This window comes from Ambystoma mexicanum, chromosome 4p (genome assembly GCF_040938575.1).
Source record: "Ambystoma mexicanum isolate Mex_15411 chromosome 4p, UKY_AmexF1_1, whole genome shotgun sequence".
NCBI classification, from domain to species: Eukaryota; Metazoa; Chordata; class Amphibia; order Caudata; family Ambystomatidae; genus Ambystoma; species Ambystoma mexicanum.
This window is the reverse complement of record NC_090927.1, coordinates 520578779-520603221: the sequence shown is the minus strand read 5'-3', so window position 1 is coordinate 520603221 and position 24443 is coordinate 520578779. Positions and strand designations below refer to the sequence as shown.

Sequence of the window (24443 nt, the reverse complement as noted above, 5' to 3'; positions counted from 1 at the left end):
CCCATGCCGATGAAATGTGGCAGAGGACTGTCACAAACAATGTTCCCATGAACAACCCTTGAAGGGAATGCACCAAGAGATCCTGTTTGTCATTTCCCGTAATTTAATTTTGCTACTGGTACATCTTCAGTTTAACCCACAGTACAATGAAACAAGGTGAAACTTCCCGTATGTCACACTTCGGGCTTCCCTGCGGTCTTCCCTGCAGAATACGACTTCTTTTCAAGCTCCTCTGTGGACCAGATACAGGTTGCTATGGCGCCTGTACAAACTACGACGGACTCCGTGTCAGCTGACACGTCCTGTACGTGGAAGACGTACGGCAAGACACGCCCCCATACCGCTTTAAAACCACCGTCTTTCAAGGGGCTCGTTGCTGCTAATTAGCGTTACAAGCTACAGCGGTTAGATCCGTTACTACTTTGTGTCTCCTCCACACAAATTCCTTATCTGCTTTCCTGGTTTTGACCCTTGCCTGACTTCTGGATTAGCTTGCCTCCTCCTTTATTCCTGTCGTGCTTGTCTGGCTTTTGACTCGGAACGTTATTGGATTCGGCTTCCTGCTGTCTCTTGCGGTACTACATTCCAGTTAGCCGCTTCTGAGCGCAGAACCACAAAGCCTTCCTCGCAGAGGACTTGTTGTCAACAATTTGGAACTTTCTACGCTTACTCTGGATGCATGTGTGCTCAGGTACATACTTATCATTGACAAATCCCGTCTCTGCTATTATTTCTCTCCACAACCTTGTTTGGATATTTGTCTTTTGTTGGATTCTGGGACAGTGAGTGACTAGATTGTGAACTTGTCTTCAAGTGTATATAAACGCTCTGCTGAAACTGCACCAACCCGGCACTAGTGCGACCCTGGTGCCGTTCGGGGCTACTTCCCCATACTAACATTCCTATTTGTTATTTTCTCCTTTCGTTGCCTTCTGTTTCATGGACTACTTTCCTCAAGATCTCCTTATTCAGGTTAGTTATTATTGGTTCTATATTTAGGTGGATTGATACTTTAGGAAGGCTCTTTAGAATTATCCCACTCATTGTGTTTATTCATATCTTTTGTAGATCCACCCCGGGAAGCTCCACTCCAATACTTACCTAGGTAGTTTCATGTAGAATACAACTGTTCTGATTGCTTGCTTTAATTTCAACACTGTCTAATATCTTTGTATTCCTTTGCAGCATTGGTATGGCAGTGTGTGTTCTCCCTGCTCTTTTATTCAATTGACACCTCTGTCTGTCCCAACTGAAACTTTCAGTTTCAACTGAAACTGTACATTGTAGAAAGAGCCCCTCTTTGAGGAAGCCTGAGTCTTGTAAGGCTGAATATCGATTCTTGTACCACCATCATCTCCAAGGGCACTCCTCCACATCTTGGGCCTATTTCGGAGTGGTGAGTAATACCGTAGCAAAATAAAACCTGGTATAGTAGTGTAGAGTATAACAAAGACAGCATGGCACATCAGGATACTGTATGAGGGCCATCCAACTAGCAGTGTGCTAACTGTGTTCATCTCTTCCAAGATACTGGAAAATCACTTTGAGAGCTCAGTCCGCATTGTGCGGTGGTCGCATGAGGCTGCATTACAATCAAGTGCTCTGAGGCAAGGAAGTCTATTAAACCAATCCCAGCCCCAAAACCATTATTTCCCAGAGGAGCACTCCTGCATGGTTATCACAGCCCATGGGAAGTGTGTTGAGCACCATCAAAGTTTCGAATGCTGCAGCTTCACAATGGTTGTTAGGAGCTGGTAAGCGAGACACATACACTGCAGGAGAGTTCAAGCAGTGCCAGAGAGAGGGAAGGGTATGGAAGGGCAGTGGAAGAAGGCGGCACTTTGGAGGCATGGAGAAGGAGGAGAGTATACAACTGGAGACAGTTAGAAGGTATTGTGAGAATGAGGTTGGGATAATTTACCAGGAGGGTGTGGAGAGAACATTGGAGAAAAGTGGACAAAAGTTGTGAAGGGGGGGTTGCAAGGAGTTTTCAGGAGGAAGGATGGGAAATCTCTGAGAAGAGAGTAATGTGGATTATCAGAGGGAGTTTGAAAAGGAGTGCAATGGAGGAGGTTGCAGGAATCCATAAGGCTCAAACTATATAGAAACACCAGAAGAAACATTAGGGGGAATATTGCACTAGAGACTGCAGATATAAGCAAGGTGATATAGGAGGAGATAGAGAAGAGAGGAAGGATGAGGGAGGGGAGAGGAGGAGAAAGAGAACCACTTTTAGAAACAAGACTTGTGAATTCTAGTAGAGGAAGATGAGGTTGGGGTTTTGAAGCTAAAGCCCTGGAAAAAAAGGTAGGAAATGAGGGAAAGTGGAGCACTCCACATTGTTTATTAACTGGGGGACATTTTAGAGTATTGCCACTAATTGATGGAAACGAGAGAGAACATAGCTCTGTGTGGACGGTATGTAGCTAAATACATAGACACTACCTACCTAATCAAACATGCATTCTCAGACCCAACATTTGCTACCTTTTCCGTTCTTCATTACATTTTACATTTCTATGCATTAATTATTGTTGACCCTATAAAGAATGGGCCCAGCGCAAAGAACATGCAATCTGAAATGCTGGTCATCAGGTCACTATTCTTAAGTTATCTGTCAGCCTCTGCTGGCTCATTAAATAATTCTGATATTTTAAATAAGCAGCAAAGGCATGCAGAATTCAGCATACACATCCTACTAAGAATGCACAATCCATTTACTACTCGCCAAAAGGTAGGAATGTACCACTCTAAAATAGATTACAGACATAGATGATATATGTGAAGGAAGGAATGAACTGCTTACTATTGTATGCAGTAAAATGAGAATATTGTTCTGTGGCAAAAATCAGAATCATTTTAGCAGTCATGCACATGATAAGAGGGCAACAATATTACTTAAATATTTTAGTTATAACTCATGTAAGGATTGTTTGAAAGCATGACAGTCATATGTCCTTTTCCAGATCTGAAACTTGCGAGCAACATTCATTCCTTATCAGTTAACTGCTCTATTCAGTGCTTACTTGCAAGTTTCACAATTAATGACAGAGCTTAAGACCCATGCATACCTCAAGCCCTCAAAATGAACGTATACCCACACAAATTCATGTGTGGTCTTGAAAGTGTGGGTGGTTGTTTGAGCATAACAGAGCAGAATTCTTGAACATTACATCACATTGTATGCTGCCAATCATTTACAAACTCTCAGTTCGGCTGTCAACTCTTTCATAGCCGTCTGTCACCAGCACCAGTGTCTCCAGTGATATGAAAGGAAAGAAAGACAAAGAGATGTGTGGCTCTTAAATCTGCTTTTGGCTCCATTAATACTTTTGGCTGAGGCCTACTGAGGCCTACTGAGCCAATAAGCCCTGAGACGGTGGGCCATTACCGCCCAAGGTAATGCCCCTGGGGGGCCCATAGTTAACGAAGTTGAGGGGCTTATTGCCATAAGTACAGCGGGCCATTAGACTGGGGTACTAATGTTTTTTTTCCTGGCTGCGAGACGCGTGGTGTGACGCAGCCGGAAAAAAACGAGTAGAAAAAAGTTACAAAAAAATGCAATCCGCGGACAAAACACATGATCTGTTTTCTATTTCCGTGGCGGCCATAGTAAACAAAGAAAATGGCCGCCATGGAAGGGGAGAAGGGTGTACGTGGAATTCCTCTCCCTTTCCATGGTGTCCATTCACTTACATTGAAAAAAAAATTGCCACCTTGGAAAAGGGAGAAGGGACTATGTGTGGTCCCTTCTCCCTTTCCATGGTCGCCTGAAAAAAATAAAAAGAAGGCAACGACCGGCGAATAACAACAGTGGACCCGGGGCACGATACACACAAGTGTGTCCATGGAATTACACTGTGGTATGGCTCGGAAACGAGCCAATCCACATGAAGTGTATCCCGTGGATTTGCGTCGCCGGGTACTAATTCTATAAAGTAAATGTATTTGATAAGTTGAACACCAATGCACAAATAGTAAAGGAGGAATGCTATCTCATTAATTTTTGTCTTTGTCTCCTGGTATTTGAGCAACAGTCTTATCTGCAAAAACAAAGCTCCAGAAAACGGATAAAACCAGAATCAGGTGCACTTAACTACCTGCGGCATTGGCCCAAATGCACTCTGTGCCTCATCTACAAAAAGTATGTCCCGTGACCAGGGTGGTGGATTAGAGGGTGTGAGGATCGAAGCTGTCTAATGGGAAGATACCTTTCAAGTTCACAATAAGGGTTAGAGGGGGCTTGACCTCAAAAGAACTTATAAAATAGACAGCCTACACTGAATTCAACTGACGTTGACTCTGACTTTCTCAGGGGGGTCATGTCATCACTATAAAGGTAAAAATGCTGAATCCAAAAATGTTGGAATTCGAAATGCACATTTGCCCGCAATTATATGTGGGGGAAGTGGGGTAGGTTTAGAAAACATATACAGGGTGTATGTGGTGGGGCGGGTGGGGTCTCGGGTGGGGTCTCCCCCACATATAATTGCAGGGAAATGTTCCATCAAAAACATAATTCTACATTTATGGATTCAGCATTATAGATTTGCAGTGATCACATAGATCTTTTGCAGGAAACCAATGTAATGATCATCTTAAAGCAGAAATTTGAACATGTTTTCATGTACCAACATTGAGGCAAACTGGAAGCTCTGGGCTACCCACAGATGGTACATGAGGGTGGCCAAAACACTTGCCAATAAAGCAAGTAGTCTAGCTGCCAGTTGATAAGTGATGCAACAACCATATCACAATCGTCTTTAGAGATGCAACTAAGGGTCCCCTTGAATTTGTACAACTGGAACAAGGCTGCAGACACTGTTGCAAATACATGAGCAGTTAAGGAGTGTTCAGCATTCCAGCATCACGCCACATGATTTGATGACGGACTGTGATACCAGAGAAGGGCTGATGAAGGACAAGTTATGAGACAAAGGGCAATCAATGTGCTTAAAGACCTATAAAGGAAAATGAGTTTGCCGACAGAAAGGTTCTGATGAAGGAGAACAACTATGAGGAAAACACTGTAATAAACGAGAATGACTATGATGGAGGTGTTTGATGAAGAATAGTAATGAAGAAGGATTATGATGACAGAATGTGATAAAGGAGAATGTCTATTGTGAAGAAGGATTATGACAAAGGCGAAAGACTAACGAAAGAGGGCTCTAAGGAAGAAGAAATATGATGAAGGAAGCGCACCATGATGAAGAATGACTTTGATCGGTTGTGGTGATGTAGACATTCTATGATCAAGGACTGAAAAGGAGAGGGACTGTGACAAAATTCACTGTGATAGTGAAGAAGAACTGACACAAACTTTGACAAAGGAGACAAACTGTGCCTAAAGATGTATGAAGGATAGACTTAAACAGCAAAACATTTCTGATGAAGGAGAACTACGTGGAAAAATTACTATGATGCAAGGGAATGACTATGATAAAGTAGGACTATGACAAAGGACAGTAATGAAGGAGGACTGCAAGAATGAATTTGATGAAGAAGATGATTTGTTATGAAGAACTATAAGGCAATTAAAGGACTGGTACAAAGGGTACGAGTGTAATGAAGGGGATGGAAGAACTGTAAAGAAAGCATGAGGCGAAAGAGGACTAAGATGGAGTAATGAGAAGGAGAAGCACTGTGATGAAGGAATGAGATAAACAAGAAGGATGGCTTCTGAACTCCATTTGTCGTTTCTTTATTCTCTCCGACATTGTTTTGTCCACAATGTGGTACTCATACGTGCCAAAACCAAAAATACAATAAGTATTTATATATGCACACCATGAAGAAAAAATGATAACTCAATACCAATGTATTCTCGGACCAGTCAGAATGAATTTATACACAGGAATATGTAAGGGAAAGGTGGTTCTGCGAATTTATAGCTAAAACTAAAAAGCAGGGTTCTTCTCTTCATAACAACATCTATGAAACAATGCCAAATCCTCTGAGCCTTGGCCTAGTAGAATCAGATATTCAGTGAATCTGTCATTATCGGATCATAACATTAATTTCCATCGCTGCAAGTAAAACCTGGGCAAATAATTCACCATCCAATCAACAATATCCTGTAATGTAAAATACCTCTGAGGCATGTTGCCTGATGTATTTTAGAGAGACATTCTATGGAGGGCAAATCTCTCGTACTACCAATCATTTTTCAGCATGGGATCCACTTGTACACCTATGCAGATGATACACAGCTAGTTTTCCACCTAGACTCACAGGCTGTGGATCCCCTGGGCAACTGAAAACTTGCCTAACAGCAATTGGGGACTGGATGGAAGAGAATTGGTTAAAACTGAATGGGGAGAAAAACAAGTTTTAAAAATCACTACTTGGTATTCTTGTGGCTTTAATAATCTTCAAGGGTGGTTCTCCAGAACTCTTCCTGTTGATCTTCCAAACATCTTGCTCATTCAAGAGACTATGCAACTTAAAGAATTGCTACTTGAAGGTTATTCTACTCACTCTGTTTTGGCCACTAGAGAAAATTCTGGTCGACCGGCTGGAGGGTTAGCCATTGCAATTAATAACAATATGTCACACAAATCTGTAATGAAATGGAATTCATCTAATATCTTGGTCATTTCTCTTTCTTTGCACAAATCGAAATCTAAAATACTACTGCTAATAAACCTATACTGGAACCCATCAAACGTACCCCTGGACGCTATGTTCGATGAAATTGACCAATGTCTTGAACTCATTCACTCACGGATGTCTGATTTTGTGATAAATGGCGAGGGTGATTTTAATGCACTATGTAGTTCCCGTCTGTTAAACTCTAGCAAAATATCATCACGACCCTGTATCAATGCCATAAAACATGGGAAGAGATGGATTGAATATTTTGAAGATTGGGCCATGATATCATCACAAGCCTATATCAAAGCCATAAAACATGGGAAGAGATGGATTGAATATTTTGAAGATTGGGCCATCATGTTTCTGGAGTGTAACTCGCAGGGAGCATGAATCACTGATCGATTTCTTTTTCCTCTCTAGTGACCTTACTCAATTGGTCCTCAATGTCGAATTCCATGAGAATCATTTGAGCGACCATGCACCCCTGACCCTTTGTATAGATATTGATCATTGCCATCTAAATAATGTGCCGATCTTGTATTTTACATTGGAATCCAGGTCTGTGCAAGGAACCTGGCACTCGAGTATCATCGGTCTTGAATGAAAAATTTAACACCTTGGATACTGATCCCTGCTCCATAATCAAGTGGGAATCCTATATATCTAAGCTTGTTACCAAAGTTATCGGAGAAATCAGTGAAAAACGTGCTGTACCCACCACTGGACTTGCCCATCCCTTGGTTCCTGAATGCAAACGCTTGAAACGCAAAAAAAAAGGGAACCTCAGACACTTGAAAAATATGGGGCTCACCTTTGCCACTTATCAGACCGAATGTAAACTGATAATTCAAAGGTATAAGAATAGAGTCAGTACTGCACGGGCGTTTAAATTACACAAACTTAGAATCTATTTGTCAATATGATTCGAGAGGAATTTGGAAAGTAATAAAACATACAAATCGGGCTGAAATTAAAACATGTAACATCATTGACAATAAGACATGGACCGCTTATATAACAGCTAAATATGCAATCCCAGATGACTTTAAGAATCTCTCATATCAATTGGCCAGCTGGTAACAACTGCATCATTAAGGTAGTCCAAGGAGGATATTATATGGGCAATCAAAACATTTACATTTTCTAGATTAGCAGGACCTGATGCAATTCCGCCATGTGTGCTTAAAACAGACCCGATGTTATGGGCAACCATACTAAAAGCAAAATCTGACCTCATACTGATGTCTGGTAATATTCCCCATTCCTGAGTAACTTCAATCATTATCCCTATATTCAAAAAGGGGTATCCGAAAAACCCTGCCAACTATCACCCTATCTCTTTAATGGACACTGAAGCCAAGGTTTTGCTATTCTCATTTTACACGATTTAGAAAAGCATATCACACAACATTCATTATACTCGAGATTTCAAACTGGCTTTCGGAAACAAATAAGTACCACCTTGAACGCTACCGTGATGCCTCATATGATAGCAGAAACCAAATATAAGGACTCATGTCCCATACACATGGCTTTTATAGACATCTCAGCAGCATTTGACAATGTAATCAGGAATCTCCTTTGGCTTAAGCTGGAGAAAATGGGGTTGCTCTAATCCTAATTTATTGGATAATCCTTCTTCACACGGATACTTCCTATAGGATTAGGGTTAATGGTGAAGGAGATACCACTGACGCCATTAACACTGAAATGGGATTGAAACAAGGCTGCAATCTTGCAGCTTGCTTATTTAATCTGTATATGAGGGATTTGGACAAGTCGTGGCACGATAAAAATATTTTTTCTATAAAATTGGGCACTATACATATCCAATGGCTAGCCTTCACTGATGATGTCTTTTTGTTTCACCCCACGCCAGCAGGCCTGAACCTAAAGCTCAATCTGTTCAAACAATTTGGTAAAAAACACAACCTGACTCCTAATGCTACTAAAACCTGCATAATTACATTTCCTAGGAAAGCGAAATGTAAATTTTATAGATGGACCATCGTTGCCACTCCCATTGCACTCTTGCAAGAAACCATCTATCTTGGATACTGTATTACAAATAACTCCTCTGTCAAAATGTGGTCCGAAAAACTAAACAAGAAACTTAGACCTCTTCTGTCTCTAGCAAAGATCATTTACGCTAAATACAGTAAATTTTATTTAATACCAGTTCTTTACTTCTTGAGCTTGAAGGTTGAAAGTGTCATTTTACATACTCTTGATGTATGTTTTCTTAAAATAAATAACATATTGGATAGAATACAGAGGTGTTTCTTGAAATCTGTGTTACAGCTCTCACTGGCAATTCCAAATTGCATAATGCACCACGAATTTCTCTCTCGTGTTGCAAACAATGGCGGGATCTTTATAATTACGCTAAGATGTTAGCCCCTCCAATGAATTCCTTGTACTCTGGGTTCCACGACACGCTATCACACAATTGTCCGCGATCTATGAAAATATTTCAGGAGGGGATATTAAGAACACTGGCAACTTTGGACTTAAATTAATCTGACCAAACTAATAGATTTGCCTAGGTCAAAAAGAAATGGTTTGAATATGATTGGATGAAGACTGTCTCAGAACTGAAGACCTATTCCTCATATACCCAATACGCTAATTATGCAAGGAAACATTCTCCTTGTTGTAACTACTTAGAGGTTTTCCCTAGTAGTATATATTATAAGCATTATATGAGGTTTAAATTAAACCAGTATCACACTAGAGAAAGAACACTTCACTGGCACCAGGCACCCAATTCAGTTAAGGAGTTGAAATGTCGATTCCCCTCTTTTAATGAAAACATAGAAACGCTTCAACATCTCATATTGGAGTGTCCTCATTTCAAAACAATACGCTCAAGCTTAATTATGAAATTTGTTAACATCAACTACAAGGATCGTCTTATTGTCCTATGGGACAGAATGATATTGGGAAATCACAGGCCATTAATATTCACACCTGTGATATTGTTGATACATATCGAAAATGAGTTTTCAACATCAGTACTGTAATCTTTTAATTGTATGAAAAAAGATTTTAGGTTGTTTTTATAATCAATAACACTACCTATATATTTTAAACAATTGAAAGTGATTTGTATGGCTGTTGATAATACTTGGTTTTTATATATTTAAGTGTCAATGAATTCAATGTTTGAAAATGATGTAAAATGTGTTATAATTATAGGGAAATGCAAACTGTGTATTATGGAAAAGTACTATGGAAATGTTGAATTATGTTTGCCATATTTTTGTAAAGGTTTTTATAAAATCGTAAACAATCATAAACAAATTAAAATAATTTTATAAAAACAAGGTCTTAGTGATTAGTGCCCCCAGTCACACTACCAACTGGAACACACATTTTTGGCTGCAGTCCTTGGGTCCTTGTCCCACTTCTAGGAGCTAATTAAAGAGCTTAGTGGTGAATCTCTCGCCATGAGCCTCCCGAGACGCACATATTACAGCAGCAACCCTTTGGACGATTCTACCTTTTCTTCCACCCAACTGCAGAGTTCATGTCATTCATTATGGGGTTGCTTGACTACTGTTTTGGTGTATAGCTTGATTACTGTTTAGGTCGCTTTCGATTCATCTTAGAGCCAATAGTGGACCCAGAGGACCAACTCCTGCTTCATTCAGGAATCGACCTCTGCAAGATCCACTCACACCGAAAGGACTAGTAACTAGCTATCCAAGCTCAGTCTGATAAAATTTAATTATTTAAAGAAACAGAGCAATTATAGCTTATTCTTCTTCTTGTTCTTTTGTTTCATATCAACAGCTGCAGAAAGAACATCCAAGTTTGATACTTTACACTGCCAACAAGAATGATTATCATTATTGAGATATGCATTTATAGCACTTCTTGTTGCTTTTTACTGTAACATTATAAGATACAATGGCACAACTCCTGAAGAAAGTTCCGAAAAACTATTAGAGAACTGAAACATGTCGAGTTTTCTCCATCTAGGCAAGCAATTACTAGACTGATGAAACATCCATTCCAACATAAGGTCCTATGATTTGTGCGAGATAGCAAATGCCCCCGCAATCATCATAGAATCTAATACATGTCAATTAGACATATGTTACTAGATTGCTTCTAAGTCTATGTGTCACGACTATATCATCTGTTTTTTAGACAGTGTTCTAATTTTATCATGTTAAGCGATATGGGACTGACCCACCGTTTTTTTAAGTCATAAAATTGTGTTTTTCTACTAAATTGATTATTGAATATGTATTTCTCACAGCACTGATTTAATGATTGTTGACTGTAAGATGTTGATATGAGCTAATTACCTCTATTGTCTATCATACTCTTTTTCCCGATAAAAGGTAGAGCTACTACTCTAGTAGTACTATTGGGCTTCCCTCCCTTTGTTTATTGGTTCATAGTGGCTATAGGTCATGGGAACTACTATAAGAGTGGAATTGCCGACAGGTAGTTGGGCTCTTTATTTCGGACGCATGAAGAGTGATAATATTTTTTCAAATGGACATTTAGAGTTGGAATAACAATTTAAAAAAAATTCTAACAAATCTTGTACTACCTCTAATATGGCTGAAGATAAAACCTTAGGATATAGCGATGACTATGCAACAGCGCTTATGAACGCCATCTCCATCATTAATAACAGTGAGCTTGAATCTAATCAAGAACAGAATAATGAATGGGATGATATTCTACAACTACGAAAAAGGCTTATAAGAACTGAACTCCATGGAGCTATAATGCTCGAGTATCTTAAAAATAAGGCACTACCACAAGGCCTAACAGTTTTAAACAAACCCTGCCTGTTCCTTGACAACTCTAAATTCAAGCTCCAAAGGAGTTATATAGCTAATCGCTGTGGCCGCGATTGTCTAATTCTTATTATAGATACCGTTAAAGAAGTAGTACAGAAACTGGAAATTGATTTAACCAAAATGGAAGAAGATATAAAAAAGACTATATCAATTGAGGCCTTAAAAAAGAGACTAGAGGAAATTGAAAAGGACATGAAAGAGTTGAACAAAGTAATACCTTAGAACGGATACAACGTTTAAAGAAAGACCTCACAAAATATTCCCATGTGAAAGCCTATCCTTATACTAAAGATTGCTACAAGACTACAGGACAACAAGGTAGTAGACCACAGAATCCTAACCAGAACCGTAGAGTCCGATTCAGAGCAACTTCATTCAGCTCAAGCAACAGCAGCAGTGACCCAGATAACACGGCTACAGGGAGTACCACCCCCAAAAGAGGACGAGGTAACAACAGAAGAGGACAAAGCAATTGGGGAAATAAATCGAGGAATTTTTTACAACTAGGCCCCAATCAGGGCAATTGGAACAACGATCAACGTCAAACCAGGAGCGGCAATCGCTCATAGTTAATCTATCCAAATACAAACTCACTGAGAAAGAAGAACTAGTCCTAAACAAAGGTTTGGGCTATGTAATCGCTAAGAAACATGATCCTTTTCTCTTTCGCAACTGTTTTCACAAAATGATGCGAAAGATCCATTTAAAAGAATTTTTCGCTGATACAACTAATGAGACTACGATAACACAGACTAGAAACCATACAGGCCTAAAAAATCTGTTGCAGTTTTGCCCTCCCAGACATTCTTACTCTCCAGAGTCCATTATATTTGAAAAACGGGTTTTGAAAGAGATAGAGATACAATGAAAGAAAAACAACCCTGTCTTCCTGAACCTAAATCGCCAAGAACTCAATACACTAAATAACCTTTCTAAAAATGAAGAAATCATAATAAAAAGAGCTGACAAGGGAGGAGGAATAGTGGTTTTAGACAAAGATGACTACATAAACGAATGTTTAAACCGGTTAAATAGCACCAAATACTATAAAAAAACTGGCAGAAAATCCATCTAAAGAGCTTCTAAAAATAATCGAATTTAAAGCTGAAAAAGCCAAAGAACGGGATGGATAAGTCGCCAAGAAAGCGAATTCCTCATTAACTCAGACCCTTCTATTCCAACCTTTTATTGTCTCCCTAAGATTCATAAAACCTTAATAAAACCCCTGGGACGACCGATTGTAACAGGTATTAATTCCATCCTTGAACCACTATCTAAATTCGCTGATCACTACTTGAAAAACTATGTTACCAAAATGGAGTCCTATCTTAAAGATACCAAAGAGGTCATCAAACATTTCGAAATCTTCCTTATGATATTAACACCCAGTTTCTAATAACTCTAGACATTGTTTCTTTGTATACAAATATACCTTAACAAGAAACCATTGAAGCTCTAGAAGAAATACTGTTGACACGCCTGGATAATGATCCAGTACCAACGTCATTTATACTCTGGTGCATAGAAGTTTCATTAACTAAAAACTTCTTTGAATTTCAAGGACAGTTTTATCAACAAATAGAAGGAACGGCCATGGGAGCCACCATGACCCCCTGTATGGTGAATGTATACATTGAATTTTTCGAAAAAAAGTATATTTATACCAACAATCCATTTGAAAATCATCTCCTTTGCAGGGCGAGGTACATAGACGATATTATAGTCATATGGAAAGGCTCTGCGGAAGAGACTAAAATGTTTGTAATATGGCTTAATCAATGCAACCGCCAATTAGAAATTTACCATGACTATCAAAAAAGAGGAAATAAACTTCCTAGACTTGACCATCTTCCATGAAGAAGGCTCTTTACTTGTCAAACCTTACTATAAAACCACAGATAAAAACTCTCTTCTATACTATCACAGTCATCACGTGAAACATTTGAAAGACAGCTTACCCTATGGACAATTTTTGCGGCTAAAAAGAAACAGTAGCACTAAGGAATCGTACGTAAAAGAAGCTGGAACTCTCTCCATAAAATTGAGAGACAGACAATATCCTAAAAAACTTATAAGAAAGGCAGCTAAAAGATCCTACAATAACAATTGCGAATACTTAATGGAAGACAAGGTAAAAAAACAATTGGAAGAAAGAATAGTGAGTGTTAATACATTCACTAATCTTAGCCTATCCACTACAAATATAGTGTGAAAACAATGGAAGATTTTTCAGCAATCCACCATCAAACTTCCATGTCCGCTTTTTGCCTATAGTAAATCCACCACCATAGGCAACAGGGTGAGTAGCAGTAAATTCAGAGGCAAACAACCACAAGTAGAAAACTTTACCAAAGCGTGGGGCCTTAGTCCGATTATAGGTCAATATCCCTGCGGACAATGTTCAGTGTGTAAATTCACAAAAAAATCTAAAGAAATTGAGATTGGCCTAGTAACACCTTGGCAACAGTTGCAATTTACTAACTGCAACTGAGAGTTTGTTGTTTATATGATAACATGCCCGTCCGGACTTAACTACATAGGAAAAACGATCCGGAAAATAAAAACTCGGATCATAGAACACAGGAGCTGCATTAAAAACAAAACCTTAATGGCACCCATGGTGAAACACTTCCAAGAACTGAACCATTCGAGTGAAGACTTGAAATGGACAGTCCTTTTAACACTCAAAGGGAAAGATATTACTAAAAAGAAAAAAATGCTCTTAGAAAAAGAACAGAGACTTATTTTTCAGACTAAAAATGACCAAAAAGGGCTCAATGAAGCCATTGAGTGGCATAAAATTTAACAAAATTTAAATAATCTAAATAAATGTAAAAATCTAAACATCTAAAATTAAAAACTCAACAAGTTATACTATACCGTGCATTTAGAACAAAGCCTATCTACCAAAAGTGATAGGGAGAGTGTTTGTGATCTCCAACCTATATTAGATGTAGATTTCCACATGAACTACTGTGTATGGAAAGAAACTTTTAATTTACATGTAATAAAGGCATCTTTACTTATTTCGCATTAAGTGAATCCACTCCAGTTATAGAGACTTTGATATGTTAATAATCATTGAGTCTCATAGTTCACTTTATAGCGATCCTTCTAAGGTAAATCAGATTCCCTTTTTGAGGTAACCAGATGAGTTTTGCATGAGTAAAATTAACGTAAAAAAAGCACTACCAATCGCGAGTACCCACATCTAAAATGGCTACTTAAATCTCCTTCCTTGTTGAGCAGTTTTGCACACACAAGTTAGAAGAGACTAGAAGAGAGTAAAAACTAAAAAAGGACTTAGTGCCCTTTAAAGCTTCCCCAATCAAAGATGGCGACCGCGACATAGATTCAAACTGCATTCAGCGGCTACTGCAAATGAAGAGCAACTGCGCAAACGAGCGGAGAGGCACTGAAAGAAGGTAAATCCATTTATATGGAAACAATTATCGTATAATGAGTTTAGCTCGAGTGTAGAACTTGAGTAACATGAAGAATCATGCCGCAGTTTGCAACATACATAAAAATTGCAATTCAGTTCAAGGTGACCAAACTTCCACCCTTTTCTCTACCGCTCCCCCAGATCGGCAAGGCTGATATAATTCTGATCCATAGATTGAGGATCACCAACACCTATAAATTAAAGATAAAGCCACCTGGGACCACTACTATCAAGGCTTTCTACATTCACTAAAAGGTGAGCCAGATATAAGAGGTAGCTTTACCTCTATTTAAAAACGGTATAATCGACACCCACCAATAGATGGTTTTTGTTCTGTGTTTCTTTGTAGCTTCAGTACAGCACCTGATAACACCGCCCTAATGATGTTTTGGAAAGATTCACCCTACAGGAATAACAAGGAAAAGTATTCCTATAAAAAAAACCTATAGTAGCACAGGGCCTCCCCTTAAGAGGTAAGACAGTATTCCACTCTATTCATGCGTCCTATAGATTTAGTCTAACTACCATGACGGCAAATCACATAAACAATGCAAATTAAAATTGTAGGTCGCTTTCGACTCATCTTAGAGCTAATAGCGGATCCAGAGGACCAACTCCTGCTTCATTCAGGAATCGACCTCTACAAGATCTACTCACAATGACAGGACTAGGTAACTATCTATCCTAGCCCAGTCTGATAAAAGAAACAGAGCAATTATAGCTTATTCTTCTTCTTGTTCTTTTGTTTCATATCAACAGCTGCAGAAAGAACATCCAAGTTTGATACTTTACACTGCCAACAAGAATGATTATCGTTACTGAGATATGCATTTATAGCACTTCTTGTTTTTTTTTACTGTAACATTATAAGATACAGTGGCACAACTCCTGAAGAAAGTTCCGAAAAACTATTAGAGAACTGAAACATGTTGAGTTTTCTCCATCTAGGCATGCAATTACTAGACTGATGAAACATCTATTCCAACATAAGGTCCTATGATTTGTGCGAGATAGCAAATGCCCCCGCAATCATCATAGAATCTAATACATGTCAATTAGACATACGTTACTAGATTGCTTCTAAGTTTATGTGTCACGACTATATCGTCTGTTTTTTAGACAGTGTTCTAATTTTATCATGTTAAGCAATAGGGACTGACCCACCACTTTTTTAAGTCATAAAATTGTGTTTTTCTACTAAGTTGATTATTAATAAACTATTGAATATGTATTTCTCACAGCACTGATTTAATGATTGTTGACTGTAAACTGTTGATATGAGCCAACTACCTCTATTGTCTATCATATATCTTGGTCAACCTGCCTCCCACATTCAGCGACTGCAAACATTTAAAATGTCTGCATCGCTACTGTAGCTTGACGCTCATCACTTCACATCATCACAGGTCATGCTTCCTCAGCTTCATTGGCTTCCGGTAAACTCCTGGATTAAATTCAAGACTCTGCGCATTATTCACCATGCAATTCACAATGTAGGCACAGAGTTTCTACAAAATAGTTTGACTCATTAACAGCCTTCTAGATGTCTATGTTCGGCCTCTCAAAACTTACAAAAATTCCATGTCATCGTAGAGTGCATTTAGGCGGTCATTCCTTTTCAGTTTTGGCCCCAACCCGGTGGAAAGCCATGCCTCCAGTGTTTTGCGGGCGATCACTGATCATGCTCTGTTTTGTAGTGCTTTGAAAATGCATCTGTTCTAGTTACTTTTTGCAGACTTTCCTGGTCACTGTCAGTCAGCGCCTAGATGCCTTTGGCCCTTAGTCTGTGCTCTATAAGTACCATAAATGAATAAATAAATAAATAAATAAATATGCTGCTGGCATTTGAATGAAAATAAGCAAATAGGCATAAAACAGGGACAAAAGATGGACATGTAGCAAGACGCCCAGCCCAACGGACTAAAATAAATTCGTTGTGATACTCCCCTGAACTCACTAACACAACCATGTAGATGACCCATGACATTAATTTGGGAAGAAATAACGCTGCAGTTCTGAACACGGATATATCTCCCTTCTCTGCCACCAAGTAAGTTACATTTTAAATGTGCCCCCACAACCAATCATATCTCTGTCCGAGAAAGTCTCTCAAATTACTTATAATCATTACCCACAACTCACCAGAGCTATGCTCTGTCTACAACTGCATTATACCCCTCCTAATAATCAACAAGTCATACCATTTCAGATACATACAATATTTGCATTACAATAATTCGGGCTCCTTCCTTACATCTATCATATATAAGAGGTTGGTGCCCCAGGAGATTAGCACTAAAACACTTATAGTCCCGCTACATTATAACAGGACCCCTTCTCAGCATACCTTCTTCTTCAGTCTTCAGCAGACACCCTGTAAACCCCACAAGTCCAGATTGCTCACACCTGTTAGATAATCCTCATACACCCACCCAGATTACACATCACTGCGTGAGTAGTTATTTCCCCTGTAGGTAAAAATGTTCTATCACAGGTACACAACTGTCCAAAGGCATTCACCACTATAATGATGTCACTGAATGAACCAAAGCAATAAAGTGACTAACACTGTGAATTACAAAATCTGCAGCTCCGAAAAAAGAAAACACTGACCGTCAGTACGAAAATGCACCCCGTACACCCAATTCAGAAACAGGGCTATAAGTTCAAAGTATACATTGACTTGTTTTCTATAGTCCTTCTACTGTAGCTTATCAGGTCATGTGATGCAGTGAGTAACAGCTATTACAATGACCCATTCTAATGACATTTTGCAATTCTTAAGGTGGATTGGATCCTTTATTAAGAGGTCTTCTGGCTGTTCCTGCAAAGCTACCGAGGCAAGATCAACTGATGAATGAAGAACTAACTGAGAAACTCTTTGTCTTGTCCAATAATGGGTCCATGGATCTGGCATCACTGAATTTGCAGCGTGGGCGTGACCATGCCCTTCCAGGTGTGTATCTTGTGCATTTCTCTCTTGAAAATCTTTGGCAATTGTCATAATATAGAAACACTGGAATACAAACCTTTCCAGAAAGTGTGAAATTGACCCTACGTATATTCAAGTAGAAGAACATGAAAGAAGTGTGGGGTTACTCTGAGCCATCAGCTCTATCGCCTGCAGCACTCAGGGCCTAAAACCCAAATCCTGGATTTAGAGTTGTTTAAGACTCCAGACTCAGTCCCATCATTAGCCCCTTGCACCTGCCCTCAACACCAATTACACATCTGGGTCCTACATGCCCCTCCTCCCCACTCGCCCCTGTGCAGAGCGAAGGTGTGGAGCCACTTGTGAGACATTAAGGGCTTCGTTATGCGATGAGCATAATAGTCACTGTAAAACATGGGGTATTAAGTGCCAAGGACGAGTATGCTCGTCCTTTTTGCATATACTTGCATAATAGCCTGGCAGTTAAGGATACCAGTTGTTTTTAAAATAACACAAAACTTTATCAGTTTGGGTTTGGTGGGTATTTTACCACATCGGGTAGTAATAAGGTATAGCATGGGATAAATACACCATATTTTCCGCAATCAGTGCTTTCTATGTAGCCTACAAAGTAAATATTTACCCATGCAGTACTTTTTATTCACACCATGTGCTAACTGATTAATGTAATCCTAAGTCATTATTAGGTAGGATTTTAAAAACAAGTGATATATAAAACACTAGAGATGTTTCCTGTCACAAGCCCTTCTCTAACAGTTAAGTTGGTTAAGATGGGTAAATAAGATGTGAGTGCACAGAGGAGGCCCTGGGCCTGCCCAGGAGTATTTTGAGAGCACTGCAAGAGGCCTGAGTGTTTAGGTGCTGAGGAGCTACTGAGCGAAGGACCCAAGGAGGCCAAGGCATTCTGTGACCACTTGAGAGCGATGGAGTGTGGTACGAACAACTCTGAACCCCCCACAGAAAACTACACACATTGAGTCACCATAAGGCACAAGCATTTGTGCTCAAAAGAAAGTAACTAGAAGCAAAGCAAATATTGTTTTGACTGAACGGGGATATCCTATCAAAAGGGCTTTAAGACAGACCTTTAAGCTTTTCAAAATCATAAAATGCTCAAAAATATAAGGATCGGTGTGATTTGAACTAATTAAAAAACAGAGAATGAAATAATAAGTTGTATAACGAAAAATATAGATCTTTTAAATGTGCTCTATTTGGGGTGTTATTTTCTGTTTTCTATTCGGTAAAGTTGCTGGATACCAAATACCAAATAAGGATAGAAGCCCAGAACATGACGAGACAGCTCCCAGTTGGTGCCAAGTTGCCTACTATGCTGTATATCCCATATTGCGATGTCTTCATATCATTACTCCTTATTCTCTACTTGCCATTGCCTGGAGATTGGAAGCACAAAGTGATGATAACTGGTACTGCTGAAGTCTTGTATTGATTTGAAATAGTGTCACGACGCGCGGCGAATGGATGAGGATAAGAGCTGCAGGCAATGCGAGCAAGAAACTTGCATTGTACTTTAATGCCACTCTGACTCCCCAGGCCACTGTAAGCCTGAACCTAGACACCAGGGGAGTCCCTCTGACTGTGCCCTGGAATTCCTGAGTGAATAACGCATGGTTTAACAAAACCTTTGATATAAAAGATTGGCAACATGGGTGAACTATGCAGTGACCTGGGTCGAAAAACCTACGAGCCCATAGGAAATCTCAGTGGGGCTCATTTTTGCATTCCTTGTACTTTACATGGAGGGGACCTGTTAGGTTTCCACTTTGGCATACACAGGTCCCCCCTGTGTAATTTTGAACAATTGCATGTCGTAGAGCAAAAGGGGAGTGTAAAATGGTGGGGTACTCGCCTGTACACCACCCTTTTGCACTCCTACATGCAAATGGAGTAAAGCTGCCTGCCATATAGGCATGGCAGGCATGTTTACAATGAATTCCTATGAAAGCCACATGCTTTTTGCTGGTGTAAAATGGAGGCAGATTCCATAGGAATCGAAAGCATTTACACCAGCAAAATGTCATGCTGGCGTAAATCCTGGAAATTGTTTGTCGCAGATTGGAAGGGGGAGACTGAATCACCACTACTGATCAGCCCCCCTCTTCATCATTAAAAATAAATTAAAATGGGGTGTGCTCTTAATGAAATGCATAAACGTCCTCCGCAGGACAAGTAAACATTCAATTAATGTTGCATCAGGAACAGAATTAGCTCCAGTGGAATCTCTCAGAAATAGGGCAGATACAATATTAGGACGTCCAAGAATGTGATCATTACATATTTAAAAATATTAAATATGTAAGGTCTCATCACAGAAAACCTCTTCCCCCCCCAAAGTGCCGCATTAATTGTCGAAGGTCACTGATCCATACGTTTTGTGACCCCAAATATTTGCAGGTCACTTTTGGGGAATTGAACTAGCCCCAATACAGGTCCTCATAACATCTGTGTGCCTCTCCCAATCCCTAACCACCCACTGTCCCGATGACTCATGCCCCCACCTCTGCTGCTAAGTCCCAGTAGGGTGTGTGACTTCTTAAAGGACCCTGTGCTGTGAGGGATGCTGTTAGCCTACCCTCGCTCACAGAACCAAAATTCTTTAGCCCTGAGTGAACCTAGAACACAAATCTCTGGAAACGTTTGAACGTTCACAAGATTTTTAAGCAACCGAAATTTGGTTGATTTAAGTTACCTAAAGCTAGTTTGCCTAATACTAGTAAGGCTTCTTAACCCCTAAAATAATGGATTTAAAATGGATTGATATCTCATATTTTGCCCTAAAATTACATATTCCTCCAGTGACCTTAGGAAAGAGTCCAACGTTTCATAACAAGATGAGAACTACCAACTGTATTGACACATTGAATCTCATTATAAGTTTGCCGGTCTGGTAAGAACGTTACCGGTAAGATTGCCGGTACTGTTGTTACCGGAACAGCAAACTACGAGTTCTGCTTGTGGGTGCCTTACCGCCCACCAGGTCTGACCTGGCGAGCGTACTGGCACCCGCGAGCAGAGCATGTTGGATGCACCGGCACCATTCACGAATGGTGTCGGTGCAACCAACCTCCCCTTTCCCATTGAGCCCTATAGGGCTCAAGTGGGAATGGGGAGCATTTTTCTTCTGACACCCTCCGATGGGCAAATACCGGGTCTGGTGGGGCAGTAATGACCCAGTTATTGCCCAAACGCAGGTGCCGGAAAAAATCACTAATTTGGCGGCAGCCTGCTGGTTTTACAGCAAAGGCTACCGCAAAACTTGTAATGAAGCCCATAAATAACATTTATCAACATTTATCAACTAAGAGAAAGAGAACTGTGTAAGATATTCTTTAATACTAACTAGTAGTCTTTTTAGTAATAATAATACGTTTTTAAAAGAGAACTTACAGACACTTCCACCACAGTCCAGAAAGTGCTATAACTCTATACTTACAAAACATATATGTGATAATATATATGAAATATTTCCATGCTATGGTACTAGAAAAGTGAAACACACAGATGTGATGAATAAATAATGGAAGAAGCATAAGGATGAAAGGGTGCAAAGGTAATATCAGAATTGAAACCTCAGAGATCCTAATGGCAGTAGAAGGAAAGAAAGTGAAACAAATAAATTATACTGGAAAATCATCAACCACCTAATTAGCTAATCGGAATGTTGAACATAAGAACATATTAAAGGCTACTACTCCACAGTTGATCCCAATATTCATGTTGCAAAAGACTGTAAACCCTAATACCCGGAGCCGATGATGGACAGTATGTATCTCCAAAATAACAGGATACACATGACGAAGTGTAAAATGTTCACCAGTCCCATGTAAGTGATAGTAATTCACAAGTAACTATAGAACTAAAACTATTATTGCTTCCAGGACTATAGATTTAGCTTAATAAATCGACTTAGAAAGTCAATGTGAAATAAGAAAACTATCATGTATATGAGAGAATATGAGGGGGGTGGGCTATTACTACCAAGCGCATCCTGCCAAACACTCCATTATGGCCATGGCCCCCTAGCAGAGTCTATGAGGAGCTACACACCATTTTTAGAGAGAAAAGGGCTGATCAGAGTGCACAAACTGTTTTCCCTGCTCAACATTTGGGACACACCTAATCCAGATAGCCTCCACGTCATGAGAATTACGCAGACAGCAACATTTCCATGATATATCAGGGAGACTAGCATTTATCCCCGATATGATGCTTAGTGAATAACACCTCTAGTAATTGTTCAACCTTACAAGGCACTCGAAGTCCAATAACTCCTTAAGTGCCCTTGCAACGTGAGCCAAAGATGACATTTTACTAGGAGTCATTTATGAATCCTTGAAATTTCTCATGATCGGCATGATCACCCCTCCACCATTCCACAGCCTTCTGGGGAAGGGCATGTAGAGATTCCTGGGGCTGAAACATGTTGTGACACTGTCCCTGAGAAGAAAAGAGGAACTCCTTGACAATCTCAAGGACAGGGCACACAGGGTAAAAATGCATCTGTATAGAGGGATCATCCATTGAAAGAAGGCCCTTCCTCTCCACTCCCAACTGCCTCTCCATTGCAAGAGCCATCAAAGGAGCCATCAAAGGAGCTCGACTATTGCAAAGCCTTATTTATCAGTACTTTTGAGCGAAACCTGAAAAAAAACTTCAAATGATTCAGAACAAGGCTCTCCGAGGTGCCATTGGTCTCTCCAAATCTGGCCACAATTCGGAAGCCAGGAGAGATGCACACTGGCTGGCCATCTGAGAAAGGATTACATTCAAAACACTGTGCCTGGTCCATCAATGTCTCTCCAACACAGCCCTGAACTACCTCTCACACTGCGTTGAGAAATACTCCCCCTCCCGACCTCTTAGATCTGCGAACTCTCACTTGCTCAAGATCCCCAACTTCAATCTCCTCTCGCGGGGGGGAGGGGGGCGGTAAGAGCTTTCTGGTTATGGCTGCCACATTTTGGAACAATCTATCTCCAGGAGACCTTTAGTTCATTTATATATTTGTTTTAATCCCAGATAGGCCTAAAGAGAAACTAACTGCATCTCTCTGTTCTCTCCATAATGTGGTGCTAGATTTTAAAAATGCAGCGCATACACAATGTTTTGATCTAGCACATGGTGAAATGCAATGATGTGAGAAAAGACAGGGAGAAACCCCCACATTACTGACTGCAGCCCCCAAGTAGTTCTTAAATACATCAGATTTGGCTAATAATGTATGCAACAATCAGGGATTTCTCATTAAAATATATTGTATTATTATGACTCCATTATCTTCAAGATTTGTGAGGCAGACAATGTTGGCCAATGCATTTTGGACCTTTGAGGTCTTACACCAGGGCACACATCTGAAAACAACATACAATATATGAATGCCTCAGTGGTCCCCACTCTGCAAATTACAGTTTATTATTCGGTGTAACAAACATCATAAAAGCATACCTGTCTTGAAGAGAGCGAGAGCTAGTAACAATTTATCTGATGTACCAAGCCAGAAAATATTATAAAATCAAACATAAACAATCTTTAATCAGAATTCATGGTGCCTAATGCTGTGTATACAATTCAAAATAATGTATTCAAGGATTAAGCGTGGTGGAAAATATCTGAATTAACTACCCAAATTACTCAAAAATAAATGTGTCCTGAAAGGATGCTGCATAAGAATAAAAGGACCAGATGTCAATTTTAAATTATTGTTAATAACTTATATAAAGTAACTATCATGTTGATAAGAATATTTCTGTTAGCTTAGCAAGATTTCAGCACAAGTCTAATATTGGCAAACAGAGGATACTTTTAAATTTCCCGCAATACCGAAAACTCAATATACCAGCATATGCTAGTGCACAATGACATCATCATGAACAGAACCATCACAGCTAGCATTAAATATGTATATATACTATCAATTATATAAAACAATCACAAATGATGAAAAAGACATTGAGACAAGGAGTGATACAAACAGTTGCATTGTAAATGCAATGTATGGGCGGTTTTTGTGTCAAGATATTTTTGGTGTTCTGCCCATCGTGTAGTTTAAAAATGTGGAGAACATAACTGAACTTAGAGATGAAAATAATACTAATACAATAGACCCTTACTATATGGCTTATGCTTCACAGTTGAAGGAAAATGTCAAAAAGTCACAGATAGCACAATTCACATATAAGGAACGTTTGCAAAGTGGACATGTTATATTCCCTACATGAGTATTTAAATGAATGGATAGTGCTTAATATTCTTCGACCTATGTTTGAATACAAATATAGAATGGGTAACATATCTAGAATAACATCAGATACCGGTTACCTCAATGGCATCTAACAATCGTGTCTTATCAATTCTACTGCTAGTGATTGACTACACGCATTACATGAACATGTAGAAAGGACAATTGAAGAAAAACAATGTTTCATTGGATGGATAAAGGAAGCCTAATACTATCCACTAGCATATATTCAATGCAGTGATGTGCACAGATGTGTTGAAGCTTATATATACATCTAGAGGATTTCAGGTGTAGGTTACAAAGTAGTTTAGATGCTCGACTTTTGGAAAGACACCAACAAATAGACCTGTGTTTGGATCTTCCCTC

General features: G+C 39.5%; 1 protein-coding gene across 1 annotated transcript in view; it reads left to right on the top strand.

The window, feature by feature from the left end:
* The window catches only part of TPO (thyroid peroxidase), a 670859-nt gene that overhangs the window by 236008 nt on the left and 410408 nt on the right, over positions 1–24443 (top strand). Inside the window, exon 7 of the mRNA XM_069605188.1 lies at positions 17651–17821. Coding sequence (XP_069461289.1) covers positions 17651–17821 — 171 coding nt within the window. The remainder of the gene's footprint in view (positions 1–17650; positions 17822–24443) is intronic.